The sequence below is a fragment of the Plectropomus leopardus genome, chromosome 9 (genome assembly GCF_026936395.1).
Source record: "Plectropomus leopardus strain MGB_pleo_1.0 chromosome 9, ASM2693639v1, whole genome shotgun sequence".
Lineage (NCBI taxonomy): Eukaryota > Metazoa > Chordata > Actinopteri > Perciformes > Serranidae > Plectropomus > Plectropomus leopardus.
In genome coordinates this window covers 23,904,960-23,928,724 of record NC_142184.1, presented here as the reverse complement: position 1 = coordinate 23,928,724, position 23,765 = coordinate 23,904,960, and the positions used below count along the sequence as shown (strand labels likewise).

Genomic DNA, 23,765 nt, shown 5'->3' with positions numbered 1-23,765 from the left:
TACCTGATGCCCACTGTGCCACTGTTTTGTACTTTCTTATTTAAAATTGCACACTATGATTTGATTGTCCTGGCATTTAAAAAAAATCACTTAAATGTGGACACATTAAATGGAGGTGACATCTACTGAGCGTTACATAAATACTCAGTCAAAATTAGTTTTATACACTAAAAGAATTTGGTCTGCTGAATCATTTTGCTCTGTATTCAGAGTTCATTTTTGATTCAACTGCTGTCAACCCAATGCCATAACCATGCAAAGACACAGTTTTAATGAATCATAAGATTAATGCATGTTTTGTTCAATAATAAAGTGCAGTTCCACATAATGTTCTGCTTGTAGAGCATAATGTTATTAATATTTTTGGTTGTGTATGCTATCCTTAATGAAAGCTGAAGACCCTCCTACTCTCCTGGCCAGCCAACTTCAGTGACTCAATGAGTTTTCTGGTTACTTAATGTTATTAATCTTTATGAAAAACTGTTAGTGACATTCTTAGTGACAAAATATATTAAGCGTAGCCTTGTTTTGCCTGTTTTGTTTCAGCTGATAGGAATAAACTGCTGTAATCAGCACATGTAGCTAGGCTACCATAACAGCAGCAGCTCTCAGGAGTAGTTAGATGATCTCTTGGGAAATGAGGTTGCTGAATACCAACAAAATAATTTTTGTTTCATCAATATGAGAACTGGGGCTTGTTTTTAATGTAAGCTATCCAACACAGGAGCCGACGTCTACTTAATCTAAACTATGGACAGAAACCTCCCCAGGCTCCTCTCCTTCATCATCTGAACAGTGCCTGAGGACTGAGGTAACTGCTGGGTTTTGAATTAGAGGAGCAACCTGTCGCGCGCATGCGTGATCAGTGAAAATACTTCGCGCGGTTAGGGCTGGACCTGTCAAAACCATAGACTACAGTCTGTGTTCAAAACTGAAAAACATTAGGTATCATGTCATGAGACCTGGCGATATTTGACATCACGGTAAGTAACCTTAAAAGACTAATAAAATAAATTAGTTCTGTGGTGCCTGTTGGACGTTGACGTTGTTAGCTATGAGAGGGAATGTTAGGTACGTTAGCATTAGCAGGAAAGCTAACGTCTGTTAGCAAACCATGAAGTTGTGAATTCATTAATTGCACAATAACAGTTGTGTTAAACGTCTGCTATCTCAGTTATAAAGCTATGAAGCTCATGTACAACTCTGTGTAAAACCGTGGCCAACGTTACTTAAAAGAGACAGACAAATGTTACGAGGTTAGCTTGTCTCTGTTAGCCAACTGAAGTGAGCTCAAGAGCCTTTTGTCAACGTTTCGAAAAAGACTCCGATTGAGCCAGTCAGTGGCCCATGGAGTTTACATTATTTAGAGTTGAGGCTATGACGTTATTTACATTATGTTAATTATTGTTGAAGTGGCGTTAAGATTAGCGAGTTGGTGTTTGCAATATATTTTTAACATTAGTCTTTTTAGAGACCGCCGAGGACAAGCTGCAGTAAAGCTGTTCAACAGAAGGAACAATGGCACCGAGGCCTAACACTCAGGTGGGAGATCACGCCTTTAATAAAGCTCACATTACTTTGCTGTTGAAAAGTACATTTATTCACCATTTTCATGCACAGGTGGAGAAAGTTGTTGATGAGGTGTTAAGGAGTGGGGATGTCCAAGCACTGGATGCTTTCTTTCAAAGCAACATATACGAGGGGACCCCGATAAAATGTTCCCAACATTTTCTCACCAAATTGGACAAACTTGTCAGCAGGGTGAGATGTAGCCAGCACACTTACTTTTAAATGCCACGTCACCCTATTGTTTTTAGGTTTAATAAAACCATATCTGATTTTTTTATGTAGAGTTTGGATAAAAAAGATTCCAAAACAGCCAGTTTGGCTCTCGCTATCCTCTACAAATGTGGGAAGAACCTGAAACTACCTGGTGGCTCCCAAGGACTGTCAGGAATGATAGCTCAAGGCCTGCTCAAAAAGATAAGTCCACTTCCAAACACACAGACAAACACTGTGTGAGTGCTGCATAAGTAATATACTTTGACAGTTGTTGATTGAACTTTATTTTGTTCACATGGTTCAGTGGTTTGAGAAATGCAGGCAACTGTGGATCCTGTGTGGCCCCCAGTGGGACGAGACCCTATTCAACCTCTCTGAGGACTTCTTTGATGCCTTAATGGTGAGTTTATATCTAATAACAGAATGATGTACCACTCATGTTAGTGTTCATATTGTAAAACTATTTTCTTTCCTTCCTGCTACAGGTGGTTCATGAAGCAAGCAAAGAGGGTATGTTTTTGCATTTCTTTTTTTTAATGTCTTTTTATGTCAGGTGGAGTATATTTCCCCTTGAATAAGCAAATGTTATAATGTAGAAACTACATTATTTATGTAACAGTGTAATCTTAAAGTCACAGTATTACTTGAGAGGGTAACACATGAAATTAATAACTGCAACACACAGCATATTTACTCCAGAGTTAAGATGTAATTTTTTGTATCAGCTGTTAACAGTTCAGTAAATACCAGTACATATAAGTTGGTACTGGTGATAAAAAATGTAAAGTTATGAAATATGGAGGTAAATAGTACAAAAGATTAAGCCTCAACTCTGAAGTAAATATGCTTTATGTTGCTGTCATCTAAACGTTACCTTTGAGTCTCTATGTTTGTTCAACAAATAATAGTGTTAAATTCTCCTTGTGCTAGTGTAAAAATTTGTTATTTTTATCTCACTGGTGTGATTGCGCTATCAAATGAGGTGCCCTTAAGATTGTTTTGGGGTAATTTGGGTACTTATAGACTAAAACATTGCGCCAAAGGATTCAAACAATGAGCCTTTGTCAAACAAGCCTCTGAGGACGACATCACCTTTTGTGAGGAGTCTTAGTATATAAGAGAAACTTGAACTGTTTACATTATGCTGCACATGTTTCTTGCAGGAACATACAAAATCACAGAGTCATTTCTGTATCCTGTTGGTCGGTTGGCAGTAGACCCTAGAATCTACATCCTGATCCAAAAAGAGGTTTGAAATGGTTTCTATAACCATTTTTTGGAGATGCATTAAAAAACTGTGAGTCAGGTATTTGCTCATAATTTCACTTTTTAATAATGTTCTTACAGGCAATTCGGAAATTCAACTTAATTCTGGACAAAATCCCAGTGGAGCTTAAGAAAGAGAGAAAGATTCTAATATCACAGGAGGCCTCAGATATCATGTATGTCATGGTAGTTTCCTCATAGTAAGGATCATTATTACTCATTTTGTACTGTGTTCACACACTCTTAAGATGCTTGTTCTTTAAATTTCTACAGGATCAAGCTCGCTGGTCAGATACTGAAGGGTGGTGGTAAGTATCTTTTATGAATAGTGCCATTTCTCCTCACCCAGAACCATACATAGACACAAAACATGTACAACACCATTTGTTTGTGTCAGACTACGACTTGCAGATAGGCCTGATGGAGGCATTGTGCAGAATGACCACTCCTGACCAGAGGAAGGAGCGGGCTGATCAGTGGTTCAGCATGGAGCATGTAGCGAGTGCCTTTGTCAAGATCCGTGATTCTGAGTTTGAGACGGTAAAAATGTTTGATTTGTCCAAGTGCATCACCTTTACCTTTCATTGTATATTTTTTGCACTACAGTGGTACTGTATTACATTAATATAACTAAAGGAGCTCAGCTACATAGAATTTAATAAACGTGTGTGTGATTTCAGGATTGTCGCAACTTTTTGAACTTGGTTAACGGGATGCAAGGAGACAGGAGAAGGTACACAAATGTAAATTTTACTGTAATTATTATTTTACACCCTTGACTCTAGCACAATTAGATAATGAATTAAGGTGACTCTTTTGGTGAAAGTTTTACCTCGCTACCCAGTGATATCACGCACCGATAGAATGAACCAGTGTCGTTCTGTGTCAGCTAATTTCTAACATCCTTTCAATACATTTTTTAAATAGAAACTGTACTTTGGGGTCTTTGATGGGATGAAGGTACAGGACACATGCGGTGAAAGACACCCATTTTGAATAACAATGTCCTTTCTGTACTATAGAGTGTATTCCTATCCTTGTTTGGAGGTTTATCTGGACAAGCATGAGGTTAGTATCAACAGCATTTCTGTAGTTCAAAAAAAGGAAGAAAATGTCACATTCAGGCAATGGTAACAAACTTATAAATAACCTTCTGTCTTAATGTTACAATTAACTGTTCATTTAAGTGTTGAGATTGTTTACATTTAAGGGTTAATGTCACAATCCGTAATTTACTTGAAATTGAATTAGTAGATGGGTTCAAAGAATGTGGTTGTATTGTCAGCTGCTGATGCCCACTGATGAGAAGCTGGAAGAATTTTGGATCGACTTCAACCTTGATAGCCACAGCATCTCCTTTTACTTCTCTTTGGCTGATGAGGAAGCACAGGTAACTCAGAATAAATCCTGAAAGTGAGAATCTAAAGTGCAACATTTACATAATCAATAGTAGATGTATGTCTATTCGAGCTTATAGTAAAGCGGTTTCTTCTTCAAGCAGGAGGGCCAGTGGGAAACAATATGTATCAATGACAATGAAGTCCAAAGCTACACTGTCACAGGTAATAAAAGTACAAAAGCACTGCATTTGCATATACTCGCTCAGCCCTTCACCCAAATATTCAACACTATTATGTGTAGTGTATTACGGTATTACATGTCTCCTTTTTGATTTGCATGTGACTGGCCGTGTCTTGAAAGTATTTATGCTTATGTGTCTGTGTATGTGTTTGTTCATAAGTGAGAGAGTGAAACTATAATACAGAGTGTTCTTTATCTTCAGAGGAGGGCAAGAGGAAAGTCTTGCAGTTAAAGTTGTCAACGGTGGTGATCGTGGGTGCGGTGGAAGGATCAAGTCTTACCATCCACTTCAGCTGCTCCCTGGACATTCTGCAGGCTGCTCGTACTGTCTATGGACACAGCAAAAACAAAGTAGGTCATGACTTATTCACTTCATCCATATAAGCCAAAGTGTTAGTAAGAATAATCTGTATTTTTGTGTCAACAAAATACAAAAATGTGACACTGAGAAGAACTTTGCTTCCTGTGACAAAAAAGGTTTGAATCCACAGCATTCTTGCTTTTTATCTCAATAGAGTCTAGTGTGTGTTTATAATAAATTTAGCAGTTTACATTAACAAGCATCTCTTCGTGTCAGGGCTTTGTGGGGAAGACAACCGCATCTGTTGTGAAGACTACCATTAAAATTATGAGGGAAGATAACATATCGCAGGTAAAAAAACTGTCTGTTAACATTATACTGTCAGTATACAGCTGTGATCAATGTGGTCATTGCATAGGCAAATTGTACAAATGGATACAGTTGGGGCAGCTGTCTATTTATGGATGGGGCCGGCTCCTTTTTGAGATATGCTTAGATCAAATTGTCAGGACGGAAGGTGTAAGTTACATTCAATAAATGGGATATGGGTTCAGACAAAAAAATGTATGACTAGTGTTAGGTATAAGAAATTAGGTTTCCGTTATTTGTGATATTGTATTAGAAGGGCTTTTACATTTTAAAAAAGCGATGAAATAGTCCAAATCAGCATGAGGTATTTGTGTGTCTTCACTGCATGCCACTCTGCTTGCAGGTTGTTCCAGAGAGTCAGATATCCCTCAGTGAAAGTGAGAAAAATACTGAACCCTGCATTTTACCTGCCCCATCTGCACCTGCACAGGTGAAAGACATTTGTAGTTGTGTTTACTGTGTATTTAATGTTCTGAAGAATGCATAGGTTTGTCAGTGACAACCATCTTTGACAGTTAGTGAGCTCAGAAACATGCGCAACCAGGTTCTCCAGGTCTTTTGGATTTTTGCATCTACAGTAGTTATTAATACTAACTTAGCTGATATATAGTCAATGTAAATTTGTACATTTTATCTTATTAACCTAAGTAGATTATGTTTATGTCAATAAAAAATGACCCATCAGTAGATTGTTTGAGGGAGAGAGGATTAAGGATCGTTAAAAAGACTTAAAGTGCTGCTTTTGGTAGCAACTTTGCAAGTATGCACCTGACACTTTGATCTTAAGCCGAAACGGCTTAAAAACTAGCAGTCAAGGCCAGCAGGGGCGCAGAGAGCAAGGAAACCAACGTATCAGGTTCAAGCCTTTTGCTTACAAGCAGTTTACCTACCAAGGAATTGTTGACACTGAAGACATTGAGTCTATTGGCTGTACATTTTCTACATCTTGTGTTGTTACCTCCATGTGGAAGGGGCTACAAAAAAAAAGAAAAAATAAATCCTTTAAGTGTCACATTTAAATTGACCATTTACGGAGGCCACACACAAAAACTCACACAGTCATTCTGATTTTCCATTCAGATGGTGACCCCAACCAAGATGAAGATTTCAGAGTCGACTACCTTCATTAGCGGCAGTGCAGGAGGAAGTGTACATGGTGTCAAAACCTTCTCTGCTGTGATGACAAGTACGAAAATATTGCTGTAACACCAGTCTTATTGTGTTTATTGTATCATCAACCCTTAGAAGTCTAAAAATTTTAAATAAGTTAAATTTACATTGCTATTCCTTTTTTAAAAAATATGTTTCTTAATACAGAGCCTCTTGTTTTAACAGTGTATCACTGTACCCTAAGGTTGTGGATTTAACAGTTAGGAGAGATTCTACTATGTCACAAAGTCAGAGAAAAAAAGTGGTTATAGATTGGAATAAATCAAATTAAGATAACTTCTTACTTTCATTTTTATTTTGTACAAAAATGAATTAAAGCAAAGCTTGCTGATTCAGCTCTCAGCTATGTTCTTCTTTCTATTTTAGACACTTCAGCCAAAGGTAAAGAGAAACCATCTCTGGAGATGGTCCGTTCATGTGACAGGCAAGGTGAGCTTAACCTGGCAAAGCTAAGGACAGCTGCTAAGACCTGCAGTAATGGCACAACACCTAACTGCGCAATAACAGGTTGCATGACAGAGCAGGTATGACACATACTGAATTTACTTCATTAAAACTCAGCATGCCCAAAATTTGACATCACAATATGCAAAATGTGATTGTGATTAAATTCATGGTGTCTGTCTCAGAGCGCTACATCTCTACAGAGCACAGCTTCCAAACTGTCCAACAAGAACAAGGTTGGCAAAAACAGAAAGGTATATTCACTAGATTAATATATTTATAAATAAAGTTTTAGTTAAGAGTTTTCTACTTTTGTTGAATCACTGTGAACTGTTTTCAGTATACATGTATGAAGGGGTGATTGAAATTTTGAACCTGCTAAATAGTTATGTGTCCTAACTAATTACATGTGCTAAGTTTAAGAAATAATCTGATGACCCTAGGCCCAGATAATATTTGAGGTTTTTGGTCCCAACTTGTCAGGCATAACTGGTATATTTTCGTGTAATCCATAGAAGGGAAATTGTTTTTACACAAAATATATCATTCTTTTACATTTGTCTCTGCTTGCCTCACAGAGCATACCACTGACTGAACAGGGAGAGGAGCAGCTCCTGGGTATTGTATTGCTATAGTGACTTGCTGTGGACTTAAGCTTAGACAGAAAATACCGCTACATTGTGTTTCTTCAGAGACTCTTGAGCCATCCACTGATCTTTTTACTTACAGAGCCCAATTACGTGCCTGACACCCAACCCACAACTGGGAGAAACATGTAAGAACCTCCACACTGTTTGCAAATCTGCTGCCATCAGAGTAGCTGATTCTCTGATTGGTAATGTTGTGCATTTTTGTTGATACAGTATGTATATATAGTGTGTATATCTTAACATATATTTGTTCCGATATCAGATCTTTAAACTGGAGCAAACTGTCAGTCTCTGAAATGCTAATGATGCCCACACAGAAAATCAATTCTCTAACAAGACCTGGTAAGCAAAGAGGTCATCAAATATCTTCACTATCGAAGATGTTACGGAATATTTTGTTTATTAAGAAAAAACTGTTGTTGTTGTTGTCATCAAGCTTGTATTTTGTTTCGAAATTATATTCTTTTTTCTCTTTAGAGTCTCTTTCAAGTCTGGAGCGACAGCAGGAGAGCCTGTCCTCAGCACAGAGATTGTCAGTTTCAGGCTCAAGCTCAGTTGGCCAAAAGCAATTTCATACAGAACTCACCCAGCGCCTGAAGCAGGTCCTCAATGAGAGGAACCCAGATCCTGCACCTCAGGAGCCATCTGATATCAGAGAGGCTAAAGGCAGAGGCTCTGTGGAGCACTGCGCTTCAAAACGGTGTGCTCCCAAAGAACAGCAGACCCAGAGAAAGGGCTCGGCCAAAGGGAAAATCAAACGTCAAATGTCAGTGGAGGCACAAGCAGCTCTAATCAAAGCTCCAGCTAAGACCACCACAACAGAAGCTCTGCACAAGAGAGTACCACATAATGTTAAGGCTGACACTAACTGGGACCTTTCAAGCAAAGAGAAGGTATGATTTCTGTAGGCTCAAAACATCTTACAGACTATTTTGAGATTATTAATGTTGTATATTGCAATTCTCACACCTTCTCTGTCTCTGTGCAGAGAGATGCAGAGGTTGCAGGCAGCATGGTGAAGCTCATCTCTAGCCGTTATGAGAGTAACACCAAATCCACAGCAAAAGATGCAGAAATTATCCCTCAGAGCTGGATTCCTCCTCTTGTCAACAGGTATACAAAATGTTAATTGTAAAGCAACAATATGTTGTACAGAGGTAAATGAACAAATGTCATTGTTAGCATAACTGTGCTGCTTGTTGACTGTTTATCTTATAGGCCGATCTTCAATATGAGCTGGTCATCAACAGCTAAAGTAAGTCATTATTACTATATGGTGAGGAGCAACTTTGTTACTTTTCTCCTGCTTGATTTTCTAAATATGGTCTTTATCTGCTATAGAGAGAAGTATGCCTCATGAAATCCAACAACAAAACCACAGCAAACTCTACAAGGCAGAGGTCATTTAATTCAGTTAAAATATTTGAGGGACATTTTGATATTTTTGTGTATTTCAGTGCATTTAGAGACGCATTTAATACCTTTTATTCTGTTGTACAGAAAAGATGTTTTCGCATTCAGCGGCGATTCACCATTAAGTGCTGGGGTAAATATTACTAATAACTAATAATAGATGATTACTAATAACCGATGTAACTGTATACATTGATGCCTAAATGTATTATACCTGAGTACTCAGTATGCCACTGTGGGGTGTTTAAAGTTTTTGTTGTTGCTCCTTAGGGGAAGAATAAAACCTTCAACAACATCTCAGCCATATCAAGCAGGTAGGTCTGACATGCAACCTTTGAGACAGAAGCCTTTTGTTAAAATTTTGTATTAAAAATTAATTTCATATTCCTTGTATTGTTTGACAGTGGCATCCATGACTCCTCAGCACTCCACAGCACAACCAAGAAAAAACAACCTGTGGTAAAGGTATACTTTAATTGTACTGTGATGTCTTTATTAAAAGTATTAAAGTTGAAGCTGGGAGAAACACTTCGTGTGTCTCTGTTTATGTCTCTGATTAGAGCAATTATGCAGCATTCCCTTTCTTTCTTTCTTTCTTTCTTTCTTTCTTTCTTTCTTTTTTTCCTTCCCTGTCTTCTACGACCTTGTGTGTTGCAGGAGAAGCGTTATGTGAAGAGGCATCTGTTCAGTGACACAGACACTGACTATGTCACAACAGATGTCAGCTGGCTGAGGGAATCGAGCAGAAAACATAAACCCAAAGTTGCCAAATACTCCAGACAGGCACCCGTCAAGCCTAAAGCTGTGTCACCTCATACTTCGTGTAGGCCAATAAACTCACACGCTTGCTCACAATCGGGGGACTGAATGCTGATAGTTATTTAAAAACATGATATTTCCATAAACAAATCAGGCTTTCTTTCATTACAGTTGAATCCCCAGGTCTACCCCCAACCTCTCCAAAACCTGTAAACAGTGCTACCAATCCCATTAAGGTAAGGCAGTGTTGTTTTTTTTGTACATAATATACCTCAAGCCTGTGATGCACTATCACTCACAGCCACAGTGTGTCACTGTTGTGTAATCAGAAGAAGCCTGATGTGAAGAGGAGAAAAGAGCAGCCAATCAAGGCAGTAAAGCCAACAGTAGAACCCAGTAGACCACCTGCAGCAGGCAGGAGGCCTCGGAGAACTGCTGCCACCTCTGCCAAGAACTACAAGGAGCCAGACACTGATGACAGCCAGTCAGAATCAGAGGAGCCTCCCATTTTAAAGGTAAAATACTTCTCTTTATCTTATGTCACTTTCTTTTCTGGTTGTCGCTCTTATTGTGAATGCACATGCCTATAAAATTAGGTTTGTCCTGATCAGAATATTTTATCTTCAGTGTCCATCTGAGTTATTAAGTCTTGTGGATCTGCCCAATATACCAATTATGATGTATTGTTAATTTAAATAATGTTACAGATCAGTGGGAGAGAGAAGTAAGAGTAAGAGACATCTTAACTCCAAATAGCTCAAAAGTGAATGATACAATCTCTCATGCAGTCAAAGGTGTCACGTAGTTTGTCACACAGTTGCAGTGAGTTTTGTACAAACATGTCAAACATTAATGTTATCTAATTATAATGCTGTTGGAGATAGACTGAAATCATACTGTCTTTGTCCTCATAATAATAGCACTCCTCCACTAATCATCTGGAGAATGCTGATAAAACTCACACGGCAAATCAAGTGACAAAGAAAAAGATTGCCAGCATGCAAACAACCAAGAGTTATGTGAATGTGGAGAACAACTATCGTAGCAGCCGGTCAGAGGTGGAGGTGGAGTCGAAGTCAGAGCAGCCACCCACTTTGGTATGAAACTTTGGTATTATTGATGTGATATCATTTTAATCAGGCAACAACTGTGGCTAGTGGGCATTTGAAAAATGTGAATACTGTTTCTAGAGTGAATGTTTCTGAAGCAAAATCATGCTTAGCTTGTTGACAGTATGTCAAAGAAAAGCAGTAGACTTTAAATGTTTAATTCCTTTTTGGTTTTTCTGCCAATAGAAATATTTTGTAGGCCAGCACGGGAAGACTGAGAAAACCCATTTGGAGGCTCCAGAAGCAAAGAAGAGAAAACAACCTGAACATTCCACGGATACAAACAGGAGACTGGAAAAAAACAATCAGTCAGATCTGAAAAAGCCATCTGGTCTCAAGGTGGGACCCCAGCCCTCAGTTTAGGTCATTCCAGCTTACCTTTTGAACAATATGCTTTGTGAATTAAGCACATCTGATGATATAAGCTTTATTTTTGGAGATTTTCTGTTAATGTTCCCATTGGGCAAATGTTCAATTCTGCAAAGAAAAATACATTATGAAAATTATATGCTATTCAGTGTAGACCACACTTTCATGGCATTAATGAATGGCTAGCTGAAACATTAGAAACATCCCTAAAGCATGTTCAGCTGATAAGTATACATTACATATCTAAATACAGCATACTGTATATCATTTCAAAGCAAAAGGGAAAAAAAATCATGCCACTCTATAGCTATATTAAGCTGAGAATGGGCTGTTTCTTTAAACATTAATGCTCCCATTGAGGTATATGTCTTTTTTTTTTTGATGATCAAGAAACAATTTGTTCCTCAACAGCAGAAACCTGAGAAAGTTCTTCCAGAACTTTCAAAGTTGAAAAAGAAAAATGCCATTCCTGCTCAAGAACAGATGAATGGATTAAAGGAGTCCTTGGCTGTCCGCCAGTCCTCTTTCTGTCCGTCCCCTCCTGCGATCGAGACGATGAGATGTAAGATTTTGGAAAGCCACTTACCAATTGTTTGCTAACATCAGTTCATGTTTCATAGTGGGTTAAATGATTTCCATTGCAGTTGCCAAATATAATAATAATGATAATAATAATAATAACTTTATTTATATAGCATCTTTCAAAACAGTTGTTTACTGAGTGCTTTGACAGACAATGCAAAGGCAGTAACTCAGGGAATAGTAAAAGTAAAAATCAACAAACATGCCAAACAGAGAAAGGTCTAGAGCAGTATATTAGTGAAGAGCCCTTTTGACACTTACAAAACTTGTTTCCTATCATTGAAAAAGATCGTTTAGCAAGATAATGTTTGATTTACACTTACTGTAGCAACTCTGCATGTAAACTAACTCGAGTAAGTCAAGGCACCTGGCTTTGGGGATTATTTATTATGCCAAGTGCCAGTCATGAGATATCTTGTATTAACTCCCTGTAAAAGTGTAAAATGTGTGTATTAATCTGTTTGTACTAAATGCATTGTCACTCACCTTCATGCAGAAAAGCATGTATATATTGACCTTCTACTCTCTCTGCAACTTTTGAGGCCAGCTGCTTAAACATCTGTATTTATTTTGGATCCTCACAGCTGCTGAGAGGTCTGCCCCAACTTTGGGTTTGACCCGCTCCCCTCTCCTCACCCCACAAGGATCCCCACTCCCTGCTTCCCCGGACCCTCCCTGCAAGGACACCCCTTCGCCAATCCGCCTGCTACCCAAACTTCACTCTACAGTCAGCAGTAAGGGAGACTTCAGGCCCTCCTCTTTCTACAGTGGAGAAAAGAAGCACAGCTCATCCAAGACTCAATCCATCCAGTCCATCCCTTCTCTCCCTTCACTGACCCCCAGAGGTCAAACCTCTGCACCCGGTGCTCCCACTGGACTGAGTGCAGCAGAGGTAAAACAGCATCTTTATGACACCCTATGTAGTTCTCATGGCCATATATGTGATAAAGGTTGCAATCACATTCAGAATTATTTCATGTAGCACAGTACACCCCATGCTCCCTTTCACCCCAATGATAGATACAGTATCCGGACAGTGCAGCCAAAACTATGTTGTAGTTGTCAAATGCAACTGGACTTAATAATCTTCAAAATGTTTAACTGCTCATCTCAGAGTCTTCACCAGTTCTGGTGACTGGTGGGGAGTTCTCTGGTATTTAACATCTTTTAGTGATTCACACACACCTTTACACCACATGGAAGTCATTGACGTCACTCAACAGTCGCGTGAGAATCACTAGAGTGATATGAACGGAGGTGTGAGTTATTAGATGACTGAAGGCCTTCATAATCAGTAACCTAGAATTTAAGGAAGTAGGTATGTGACCTAGACATTGCTGGTTGAAATTCCCAGGCCAGCTGAGAAAACGTGGGCAGAGAAAGTAAAGAAGTAGCACTTCCCCCAATAAACAATCATTTTTGGGTTTGCTCTTAAAGCAGTTTGGTTACATTGAATCTCAACAGCTAACAGTTGTTAGGGTTAACAATAGAGGACGGAGGTTTTACCAAGCCATTCTCAGGAGTGTGTGTGTTACTTTGAGTGTGAAGAGATTCAACTTTCCCTCATAAATGCGTCATGTAATTACGCAGAAACTGTTGGAATTGCACATGGTGTTCTAAATGGTTAAGCAACTTGATTAAAATGACCCATTTAAGTCCAGACAGAGCAGATAATAGCACTGCAGCTCTTCATCTGTGCCTCTTAATACATTGTTGAAAATGTCTGTCATTCTACTGTCCTGAATCCATGACAGACGTGATTAGATAACGACTAAACGGGTGGCCATATTTCTTCTTGCCCATTATTTTCTCATCACTTTCTGTCCCTCTCCATTCCTTTATTTGTTTCCAGATAAGTCCAATCCAGCAGTGTCGACCCTCATCAGGTCGATCTCCTTTGTCCACTCGACCACTGTTGACATCCACACTCCTCGAGCAGGACAAGCCATCCATGCCCTCTCCTCCTCAGTCTCCATTCCTTGACGACACCATCAACCAGGGGAGCCACTATGGCTTCAGTAAAGTGTCTTCAGCGTCCTGGGTTTCACTGAGCCAGTCGTCCAAGTCATCAGTACTCATTAGTAGAGTTAAGGACAGCCCCGCTCCTGCCCCGGCTGTGCCTCATAAAGCAGAGGTAGGGCTTTACCACACTTTATGTTTTATGGTAAACTGGCTATAATTGGATAGTTAGATGCACTGAACAACCATTAACTCCGTCAGTTAATTATTATAATTTTAAAACAGCTTTTGTCATCAAACAACCAACTAATGCATCACTGTCCGTCGTGACAGAAAACACCATCTTCAGACCGAGACCCGACTTCTGAACAGCTTCATATCTCAGGTAAAAGACCTTTTGTGTTAAGCTTTGTCAGGTGCTACAGTTGCAGATTGGTCCCATCTGCACATAAAATGTTGCAATTCAACATAATATTTCCTCTAATGTAATTCCATATAATGATGCCCCCCACGGTCAAATCACTGATTTGTTTTCTGTGTTTAACAGTTGTATACTGGGTAATGTATTATAGCTGCTGGTTCTTCTCACAGGACCTAGTCGCAAGCGCCACATCTCGTCCAGTAATTCTGAGGAAGATGAGAAGGAAGAGAGGAAGCAAAGCAAAATGAGAGGGCAGCGTTCTCCTCGAATGAAACCAAGGAAGTTGTTCAAGTCCTGTAAGTCCGGTTACCTGCTAAGTAAATACTTGTCAGTTAAGTTGGGAACAGAATTTCCAAAGTTCTGATACATTAACTTCTATTGGGAAGTCAGCGCCTTGCTTGCAGAGAAATGCTCATGTAAACATGAAAAACATATACTTTAACAGACGCAAGTATTATGAATGTCACCATGTTGTCTGACAGCATGAAGATCGTGTCATTTCATCAACCAACAAAACTTGTTTCTTTGGTTTGATTGTATATTTGAGATATTCTGTGATTTAGTTAAGCTAGAGTTCATCAGGAATCTTGGTTATAAGGTACTTGCTAACTCATCATTTACATGCTATATGTTACACAATTAACGTAATAACAGAGATCCATAATTGCAGTGTTAAACGTGTTAAAGTCTTAAACGTGGCCACTTTTACTAGTTTTACCTTGAGTAATCACAGTGTCTCCTGTGTGGGATCATACGTGTATTTCCTCATTGATTCAACAACCAGACCTTGTGGTCAGGCCCAGAGCTGGAGAGAGCAAAGTTATTTAGAAGCTGAGGAAAGCAGGCTAAATGATGTGTGTGTGTCCAATGCATAGACTGTATAAGTAATGGATTTACCTACCGTGATGTCACCCATTGCTTTGTGGACTGCCATATTGAAGACTTGAGTTTGGAATTTAGGCTGTTGCCATGCTGTTTTTTTTTTTTTTTTTGGAGCAAAACATGAGCATATTTGACCAAATGTATACCAACAGCAAAGTACTTCTTGTAATAGCTGAGATAATTAAAAAAAAATCTTTTTCATCATTGTCTTGTTTAGATAATCACATTGCAGAGACGTTTATGTTTTCAAATATTCAATGCATTCTTTTTTTAGCTTTGGAAGAAAACACTGTATGCAAGTGTATGATTTAAAGTTTTGTTGGGGGGATGTTAACGCTATCGATCTGTCTGTTATCCTCAGTCGCTGAGGTGTCTCCTGTGGATGAGATGAGCCACGTGACGTCTTCCCGCACGATGAGCTTCAGTCACTGGGAGGCAGACATGGACATGGATGAAGATTTTAAATTGCCAAAAATTGCTGTAAACCCAAGTAACCTGTGCCAGCAATTCAGCACTGAGCTGAAGAAGAAGTTTCAGGTCGGACACTCATACACACAAGCACGCACATTTCATTCATCAACAGGGAAGGAGAACATGCAGCATTTACTTCATCACTGACTCATTATCTACATTATGAAAGACTTAGAGAAGGCACAACACAACAAAAAAATAATGTGCGTTTTGTGTTAAGAGGGATGACCCTGTGTCTTTTAGAAAGCTGCTTTTTGAGCAGTGTTTTCTCACACGTTCTCTTGAGCACTTTGTATCTCGTCAGCTATGTTTTCACAATCTTGAAATGCTGTTTAATGATGGCCTAACTGAACCACGATCTATTAAATGAATTTGTTTTCAGAATCGTCATAATATGGTGGAAGTTTACAACAAGCAGTCATTAAAGACCGTCCAGCAACATGTCTCCTCCCTCAACATACAAGTTACCAAAAACAGGTCAGTTAGGTCAGGTCAAAATAACTGATGATAAAAGCTGATTAGAGATAATAGTAGATTTTGTGCTGATGAAGAGATGGATGTAATGCATTTATTTTGGTATTGTCCTGTTGTTACATCGTTCTGGCAGCAGGCGGCAGATTGGCTAGCTGAACAGGCAGTCCTTTTACCTTTATCCCCTCTCAAAATTATTTGAGGTTTTCAAGATGATTGAAATATGTTATGAAACATCACTGTAGTGCTTGGCAAAATTTATATTAGTTTAGTTTCAGTGAATTACTATCTTCAAGATAAATTTATTCTAAAAGGTAAAGAAAAAAGTTTAAATAGAAATAAATGGGAGTTTCTGATCGTCTTATGTTAGTGATATTTACTCAGCATGTATGTAGATACGTGTATTGCATGAATGTTTACATATATATATATTAATGTTAATGTGTAAAAAACAAACAAAACAGATCAGTCCTAGCATTGGTTTATTCTGTCTCCTCTTAACAGGACTCAGAGGCTGGAAGAGGTTCAGAACGTCCTCTTGAAAGAGATCCGCAAACTGGAGCAGAATGACACTGTGCTGAAAAACATGGAGAAAGACCTCGCTGTATGCCTCTTCTTCTCTGCTCTTTTCATTTTTACACACAGAGACACACTTTTTCAACATGTTTGGGGGAGAATGAGGACAGTAGCATCATCAAACAAAATATTGCATCATACAATAATCAGTCAGATGCGACCGTCACTAAATATAATGTGTTCTTGATGCTTGTTTGAGCAGTTTCTGATCAGTGTTTGGTTTCTGTTCTTCCACAGATCTACTGGCAAAAGCAGGTTGTGGCTTTCCATTCTTACAAGGAGCAGGAAACCATAAGGTGGATTTTTGGCGTGTGTGTGTGTGTGTGTGTGTGTGTGTGTGTGTGTGTGTGTGTGTGTGTGTGTGTGTGTGTGTGTGTGTGTGTGTGTGTGTGTGTGTGTGTGTGTGTGTGTGTGTGTGTGTGTGTGTGTGAGAGAGAGAGAGAGACAGAGCACTGTAAAAGCCACATTGTTTGTTTAGTTCTGATTTTCTGCTACACTCTTATCAATCCAGTTCTGACAAGCCCAAATACTCCAAATAGTAAATGCCAAATATTCTCACACTTGTTCAGGGAAACATGGATTAAAAAGCACTGAAAATAAATTCTTCTTCAGGCTTATCATCGTAAGCCAGATATGCACACTGAGCTAGAAAGGATGTGGCCAGTGTTTCTTCATATGATTTAACTAAGTTCACTGTTTATTTAGCAAGCTTGTCCCTACTATTATCCAGCCGGGCAGCGCTGCCCTGTCTGCAAAGGACCATTTTGTTGTACACAGGTTTTTGGTTATTGTTGCTTTAAATAAGTGATCACAAAGTATTTGATTTTTTGAGTTAATATAGAGCATCCAGATTCATCAGCATGCCTCTCCTCTCCCCATATTTTCATTAACATATGAGCCAAACAGTGTCCTTACACACATGAAACGGGGCACTCATAAAAGCAGGATTTCAACATTGTTCTTTTAACTTGACAAGATCAGATTTAACAAATATTCCCCTCTGTCTAATTTCGGTCAAAGCATACATTCTTTTGACCCTGTTCATTGTCTCTTCTAGCCATACATGAGTGTCTCAGTTCTTTCTGCTGAAAGCACCTCGTTTACATATTATCTGACTGTCTTCATGATTCAGAGCAGTGATGCTGTGAGATGGACGAGCTGCTTCTTTTTGTCCACATTATTTCCCCCAAACTGTAGAGTTTATTTTTCAGTCTTGATCAGATCCATGTTTCTCCACATTTGTAGAATTCATCACAGGCCCCCTCACCCCCCATCCCCCAACAGTATAGTTACATTTGTCCTTTACCTTGAGCTCGTGTGTTTTCTCACCTTCTTCGTCTCTCCCTCATTTGGTTGTGTGATCGTCTGTTTCCTTCCTTCCAGAAATGAGACGCTGAAGAAAGCCCTCCAGAATAACGTGTGTCACAGTTTGGAGTATGAGGAGAGATTATTCTCATCCCAGGTGTGATCCTCAGACCTAAAGTTCACAGCTCACATCTAATTCGTGCTCCATTGTGTTGCCTGAGTGTTAGATGTGTAATTAGCTGTGTAAATCTGAAGCTCAGGAGGCTATGAATGAAGAACATTCATTCACAGTTCATCTTTTTTTTTTAGTAGAGCATGTCACGTCTGCCTGTCAACCTGTCTGTCCAATGATTATTTGCTGGGTGGCCTGAATAACGTTTTGCTTATCTCATGGTCTAATGTGTCAACTCGTCCCCTGCTTGCCCTGAATGTGTCATATTCTGTGTTACCGCCCTAAAATCCCTGCTGCTCTGTGTGCTCTTCTCAGATGTGCCTAATGAGAAAAGACATGAAGTCAGTTCAGGACAGACTCCTCAGTGAGATGGTGAGTAGACGCCACGCAGGTGGCTCTTCAGTGTGGAACAGACCACAACAACTACGCTGGCTTTCACTCAGTGTCCTTCACTCTGTCAGCACTACAATCCTCATCTGAAATCCTGAATGTAACGTACAGTCTGGGGAGAGTTCATGACTCAGACAATGTTGTGTAAGGATTTAAATGAAGTATGTATCATAAATGTTCCTTTTCTTCTCATGTACCTTTTGTAGCAAGAAGAGGAGGTCCAGAGTGTAAAGAGAGGTCTGCACGCTTTGTTTTTCCCCTGATGGAGCCTCGTTCAGAGCTGCCAAAGGTCTCTGCACTGTAGACACAGTTGTTTATTTCACCTTGTGATGCTCGCTGAGCTGCGTACTTCAGCTGTGCTCGTTTCATTTCAAGTGTTTGAAGTGTTGATTGTTCCAGGATCTGCTTCAAGTGAATTTATTCTGATGGTTTGTTGGTATCTTGTCTGTTTTAATTAGTAATGTTACACTATTCTGATATTTATTATTTGGTGGAATTTATAAACTCAGTCATTTTATTATTTATTTTTTGAAAGCTTTAAGTGATTTTATTCTGATGTTTGTTGGTATCTGTTTTTATTAGTAATTTTACACTATTCTGATATATATTATTATTTGAAGGAATTTATACATTCAGTCATTTTAATTGTTCTTTGAAAGTAAGTTAAGGTAATGAGAGTTTCTGTGATATTTTTGATACAAATTCCTGATTCCTGGTTAGTTAAGAATGGAAAAAAAATCTCAATTGTTTTTAAAATTATTCTAATTTAAAATAAAAATGAGAGGAGCCATTCCTAAAACAGACCTTGTATTTTAAAGATAAGGGGTGCTTATAAAGGCTTTTCTCTTTTCAGTGAAGACAATGATGGACCGTATCTGTCTGTCTGTATATCTGTCTATCTGTCTGTCGCTCCGTCTGTCCACAGTCCAAGTGACTCATTATTCATCAGTTAAGAAAAATAAAGCTGGTCACATGCATGAGAAGAGTGCGAGGATAAAAGTGAATGAAACTGTTGTGCTCCAGGCAACGACATCACTAAGCCTTTAACTGAAACTTCTTGTTCCTTTTAATTAAAATATTGTGAGAGCAGTTCTTTTCATCAGTGTGTGTTATGTGCCAGCAGAGAAGTGCCTGCTGTGTTTTGTTTCTTCCACCCTGCTTCTCTCTCTCTTTCTGTCTCTGTTTTCTCTCCAGGCGATAACAACCTGACTGGTTTCCACCTGTGCAGTCAGGCCGGCCTGCTCATTGGCTCCCTCAGACTTCAAGCTAGCCAATCATCATTTGGGCTCATCAATAAAAAGGAGCACGCTCAAAGAGGTCGTTCTTCTTGATTTACTGTGCTTGGCCAACCTGAGATGCCGCTCAGTTGAGCAAACTTAACCAATTATATGGATGTAATGTAAAGTTGAGGATAGTAGGTAAGTTGCATACCCTATACACTTTTCATTTGTGTATTTTGTTTTTGTTTTTTTGTCTTGAAGCGATAGGATAATTGGTTTGTGCTGCTATTTTAGTTGTTTTGGTGAAGTTCTTTTTTAGATGAGTAAGTTAGGGCTGTGGTTTGTTTGTTCTCAGAGGTGGGAGGCCTTGTTTTGTTGGACTGATATCTATTTGTTTGGAAAAACCACTTTGCTCCATCTTTCTCCACATTTTGAGGACCTCCCTTCTGCTCTGCACTTATTCAAATTATTTGTCCTGTTATAGTCTCCACTGTTTTCAAAAGGGGATGTGATGGTATGTAGTCATGTCCCTCCTTTCCAAATTGCTGGCATATTTTGACTTTACTTGGAAAGAGCTGTTCTTAAGTTGTGCATTAACGTTAATGATGAGTAGTCCACTTATCTCATCCCTAAAAACCTGTCTTGACAAGTAACAAATTGAGCTGCTTGTCCCTGATATCCCTGACAGAGTAAAAAGAACATTAAGACGTGGACAGTGTTTGCTGTTGTCAGACTAAACTAAGTTCCATTTAACAGCATGTAACTCCTGATTCTGCCAACAGATGGCAACACGGTCAGACTCACAACTCTTATGCATGGGAGAAAGAGAAATACATTTGTACAATCTATTGTCAGATACATAACACTGATTGTTACAAGTGACAATTCAAGTCACAGCGCAGGAAAATAAGCCAATACAGACAAAAACATTGTACTGGTAAAATGCACCCTAGTTAAATGTAACACAGGGTGATGGCAGGTCATTAAAGTGTTATTATACATCTTAGGCCTTAAAAGTTGTTAAATAGTCTTAAATTTGGGAGATCTTAATTACTGCAGATATTTTATCTTTTTCCATTTTTTCATTTCTCAATGTTTTTTTCAAAAATTATGGTAGTTGTAGCGCTTTGGAAAATTTAGCATTTTGGGATTTGTTTTTTCTGAAATGTTTTGTTTTGGGATTTTTTATTTTTTTTATGTGTGTAATGTTTTCAGATATGTAGTGTTTTCACCCTCAGGGCCACGGTATGATACTGTCTTTTTACTTTATAGTTACACTTACTGTATGGTAAAATGCAGCCTAACTCACTCTAATAATTAGTTCCTACATTTATCTTCCTTTGCATGAAACCACATATACTAACCTTTATGCTTACCGCAATGCTTGAATAAGATGTTTTGTCTAAAGAAAAACAAAAGTTCCAGTTTGGTTAAAAATTATCTTAAAGGTCATAAAAAACATTAAATTTGTGGTTGTGTGTGTGTGTGATACCTGTAGACACCATGGTAACAGCATAAAGTTCTTCGCTTGAAAGAGCATGAATAGCAGCACTAAGGTGAAGTGCAGAGACATAATAACAGCAAGAGCTGATGAATTATAGACAACCTTATTTACCACAACGTGCTCAACAATACAGTCGTAGCTAATGCATGTGTGTGATATTATACCTGAACTGTCTAAACAACCTTTAAAATGTTACTATAGTCAAACTTTAGTTATCAGAGTTCGCAGCGTTTAGAGCATCCAGATGCTTTTCTGTGACAAAATGATTCTTGATAATACTTTTGTCAGCTTTCTAGTTTCATTTAAGTCACAACAAAATATAGATTGCTATATAGTGTACAAGAACAACCTTCAAAAATGCAAACTGATGTAGAAATCATTTAATTAAAAGTGCAGAGACAGGAGTGTAACTCTACAGGCACAGGGACCCAGCGTCCTGTGCCTGGGCTCCTCAGCCTGCAGGTTGTGTACTGGGATATTTGTCCAAACAGGAGCACATTCTTGCGAGAAAGAAGTCAACATGGAGCACCACTGGTTGGCGGTTTGTGCGCTGATTTTGGCACTTGGTGCATTCGTGCACTTTGACATCGTTTTTGCTGCAGGAGCTGACGGCAATTTAACAGGTACGTTTGCTTTAACTTAAGTTTTTAATGTGCAATCTGCAAATATTCTGTGTACTTTGTTTTTTGTGCACGTTGGAGTGTTTGACTACAAAACCCAGCCACACACCTACATTGTTATCCCAGTGACCACAGCTGATGTGTCTCCTGTTCTGCTTCACTGCCTCTTTCTCTCAGTGATTCTTCCCAAACCAGGCCACTGCCCCCGTCGCCTAAATGTTGTCCCATCACATAAGGGATGTGTGTGTGATGAAGACTGTCCCGCTGACCACAAATGCTGTGTCTTTGACTGTGGAGCTGTCTGTGTCCCTCCTGCTTTCAGTACGAGCCACAAAGTTGAACTTTTTCTCTGCTTTTAAACCTCAGTGACTGAACTGAAGTGGGAATCAAGCATGGACAGTCTTTTTAAATTTTTAGCCCTTTTTGAATATAATAATTTCTCTTCTGCCCTCAGCCAAGCCAGGAGTGTGTCCTCGAAGGAAATGGGGCTCAGGACCGTGTGCAGAATATTGCTCTAACGACAGCGACTGCCCAAATGATGAGAAGTGCTGCCACAATGGATGTGGACATGAGTGCACTGCACCCTACAAAGGTTAGATATGAGCAACAGTGGCAAAAAAACAAAACAAACAAAAAAAAAAAACAGCAATACTGCAGCAGTAGTGTGTCAATGTGTTGACACCATGTATTTGTCTCATCAGTGAAGCGGGGTCGCTGCGCTCTTCCTCAGGGAACCCCCATGTGCGCAGAGTACTGCTATCATGATGGTCAATGTCCAGGAGAGCAGAAGTGCTGCAGGACGACCTGCGGGCATGCCTGCAGTGAGCCCTGCTGATTGGATGGCTCAGCAACTCTGCTACACGTGGGGCACTTGTTTGGTTTCTTTCATGCAACAATACTCAAAATGTATGGTCACTTTTTTTAACCGATAGTTGCACACTTTGGTAAAAATGTTTGAGCATTGGTTTGCACAAAGCTGGATTCTTTAGGAGGGAGGGTTAAGTTCTCCTTTTAATATAGTTAACATGCCATTTTAAGTGCCTTTTACTTGCAGTTCTGTACATACAAAAATTGTATTCAACATTTGGAAAAGGAAGAACTTAATAACTTGCAGGTGGACCATAGTTGGTAGGCTGCCATTTATAGTCTTCAAAAGACCTACAGTATGTTTGTGTTTGAACTTCCATTAGTTTACAATCTTATGCAACATTTTTGCCAGTATTTCTGCATTAAGTATTATTATTGTATCTTCAAGTGTATTTTAAATGGATGAAAAATGTACTGTACTCTTACTTCTAGAGTTTGGGTGGGTTGTTTTGTTTGGGTTTTTTTTGTTGTTGTTGTTGTTTTTTAGCATTATTTCACCAATAAACATTTCAAGGCCCCAGAAATGTCTTATGTATTCATCACCTTGCAGGTTATAGGTCTCCAGTTTTACAGATTTGTTTTAGGGGCTTATTAAGTGAGTAAATAAATGACGAAATAAGCTGAGAATGGAAAGTGCTTACTGGCAGAAAACAAAACTATGCAAAGAGGTGGCCAAGAACGTCTGCAGCTCAAAATTGTTACACCACAACTTCACATATCTGAAAATGCTGCTCGGGTTGATTTCAATACAAACAGCCTAGTTTATTTTTGTAATTTTATAAAAGTGACTGAGTGTGATGCATCCTTTTAAAACTGACTGTTCTTTGGCCGTGTATATATGCTTACGCAGAGAGAACATTGTTTGCAGCTGACCAGACATGAACATCATTTATGTGGAATGCTGCTCTTTCCTTTGTTTTTGTTCCACACTGTTGCTAAACGTGCAGGGGTGAGACTCGTTGACCGGCCAAACACAGAGACGTCTGTGTTTGTGCTCTTGGAGTCTGCCAGAAGAGGGGCCACGTTTGTTTACACAAAAATGTGGGCACTCAGTGGGAAGTAATACAGCTCCAGCTCTGGTGCAGTGTAGGACGGTGTACCTACTTTCACTG

General features: G+C 39.1%; 2 protein-coding genes across 3 annotated transcripts; both read left to right on the top strand.

Annotated features, from left to right (window-relative positions):
- The first annotated feature begins 828 nt into the window (after positions 1 to 828).
- sycp2 (synaptonemal complex protein 2) lies at positions 829 to 19,756 on the top strand. Its single transcript, XM_088082288.1, has 47 exons — positions 829 to 983; positions 1,472 to 1,542; positions 1,621 to 1,761; positions 1,852 to 1,985; positions 2,080 to 2,182; positions 2,268 to 2,292; positions 2,946 to 3,031; positions 3,130 to 3,224; positions 3,322 to 3,356; positions 3,446 to 3,588; positions 3,729 to 3,781; positions 4,071 to 4,116; positions 4,334 to 4,438; positions 4,547 to 4,610; positions 4,832 to 4,980; positions 5,207 to 5,281; positions 5,643 to 5,729; positions 6,380 to 6,485; positions 6,836 to 6,993; positions 7,099 to 7,167; positions 7,492 to 7,531; positions 7,643 to 7,688; positions 7,826 to 7,905; positions 8,041 to 8,456; positions 8,552 to 8,676; positions 8,782 to 8,818; positions 8,905 to 8,963; positions 9,064 to 9,109; positions 9,247 to 9,290; positions 9,381 to 9,441; positions 9,634 to 9,799; positions 9,907 to 9,971; positions 10,065 to 10,250; positions 10,656 to 10,832; positions 11,031 to 11,183; positions 11,625 to 11,775; positions 12,380 to 12,687; positions 13,648 to 13,929; positions 14,088 to 14,139; positions 14,346 to 14,471; positions 15,419 to 15,594; positions 15,911 to 16,005; positions 16,504 to 16,603; positions 16,813 to 16,871; positions 17,959 to 18,037; positions 18,368 to 18,424; positions 18,649 to 19,756. The coding sequence occupies exons 2-47, from the start codon at positions 1,519 to 1,521 to the stop codon at positions 18,703 to 18,705; spliced, it is 4,941 nt and encodes a 1,646-aa protein (XP_087938414.1). The 5' UTR covers positions 829 to 983; positions 1,472 to 1,518; the 3' UTR covers positions 18,706 to 19,756.
- wfdc2 (WAP four-disulfide core domain 2) lies at positions 19,742 to 23,177 on the top strand. Of its 2 annotated transcripts, XM_042491284.2 has the most exons (5): positions 19,742 to 19,860; positions 21,658 to 21,789; positions 21,964 to 22,107; positions 22,241 to 22,378; positions 22,488 to 23,177. In XM_042491284.2, exons 2-5 carry the CDS (start codon positions 21,687 to 21,689, stop codon positions 22,619 to 22,621), a joined length of 519 nt encoding a protein of 172 aa, XP_042347218.1. In that variant the 5' UTR covers positions 19,742 to 19,860; positions 21,658 to 21,686; the 3' UTR covers positions 22,622 to 23,177. The 2 variants fall into 2 exon arrangements, with proteins under 2 accessions (XP_042347218.1, XP_042347220.1); XM_042491286.2 differs by lacking the exon at positions 21,964 to 22,107.
- Positions 23,178 to 23,765: the final 588 nt, after the last annotated feature.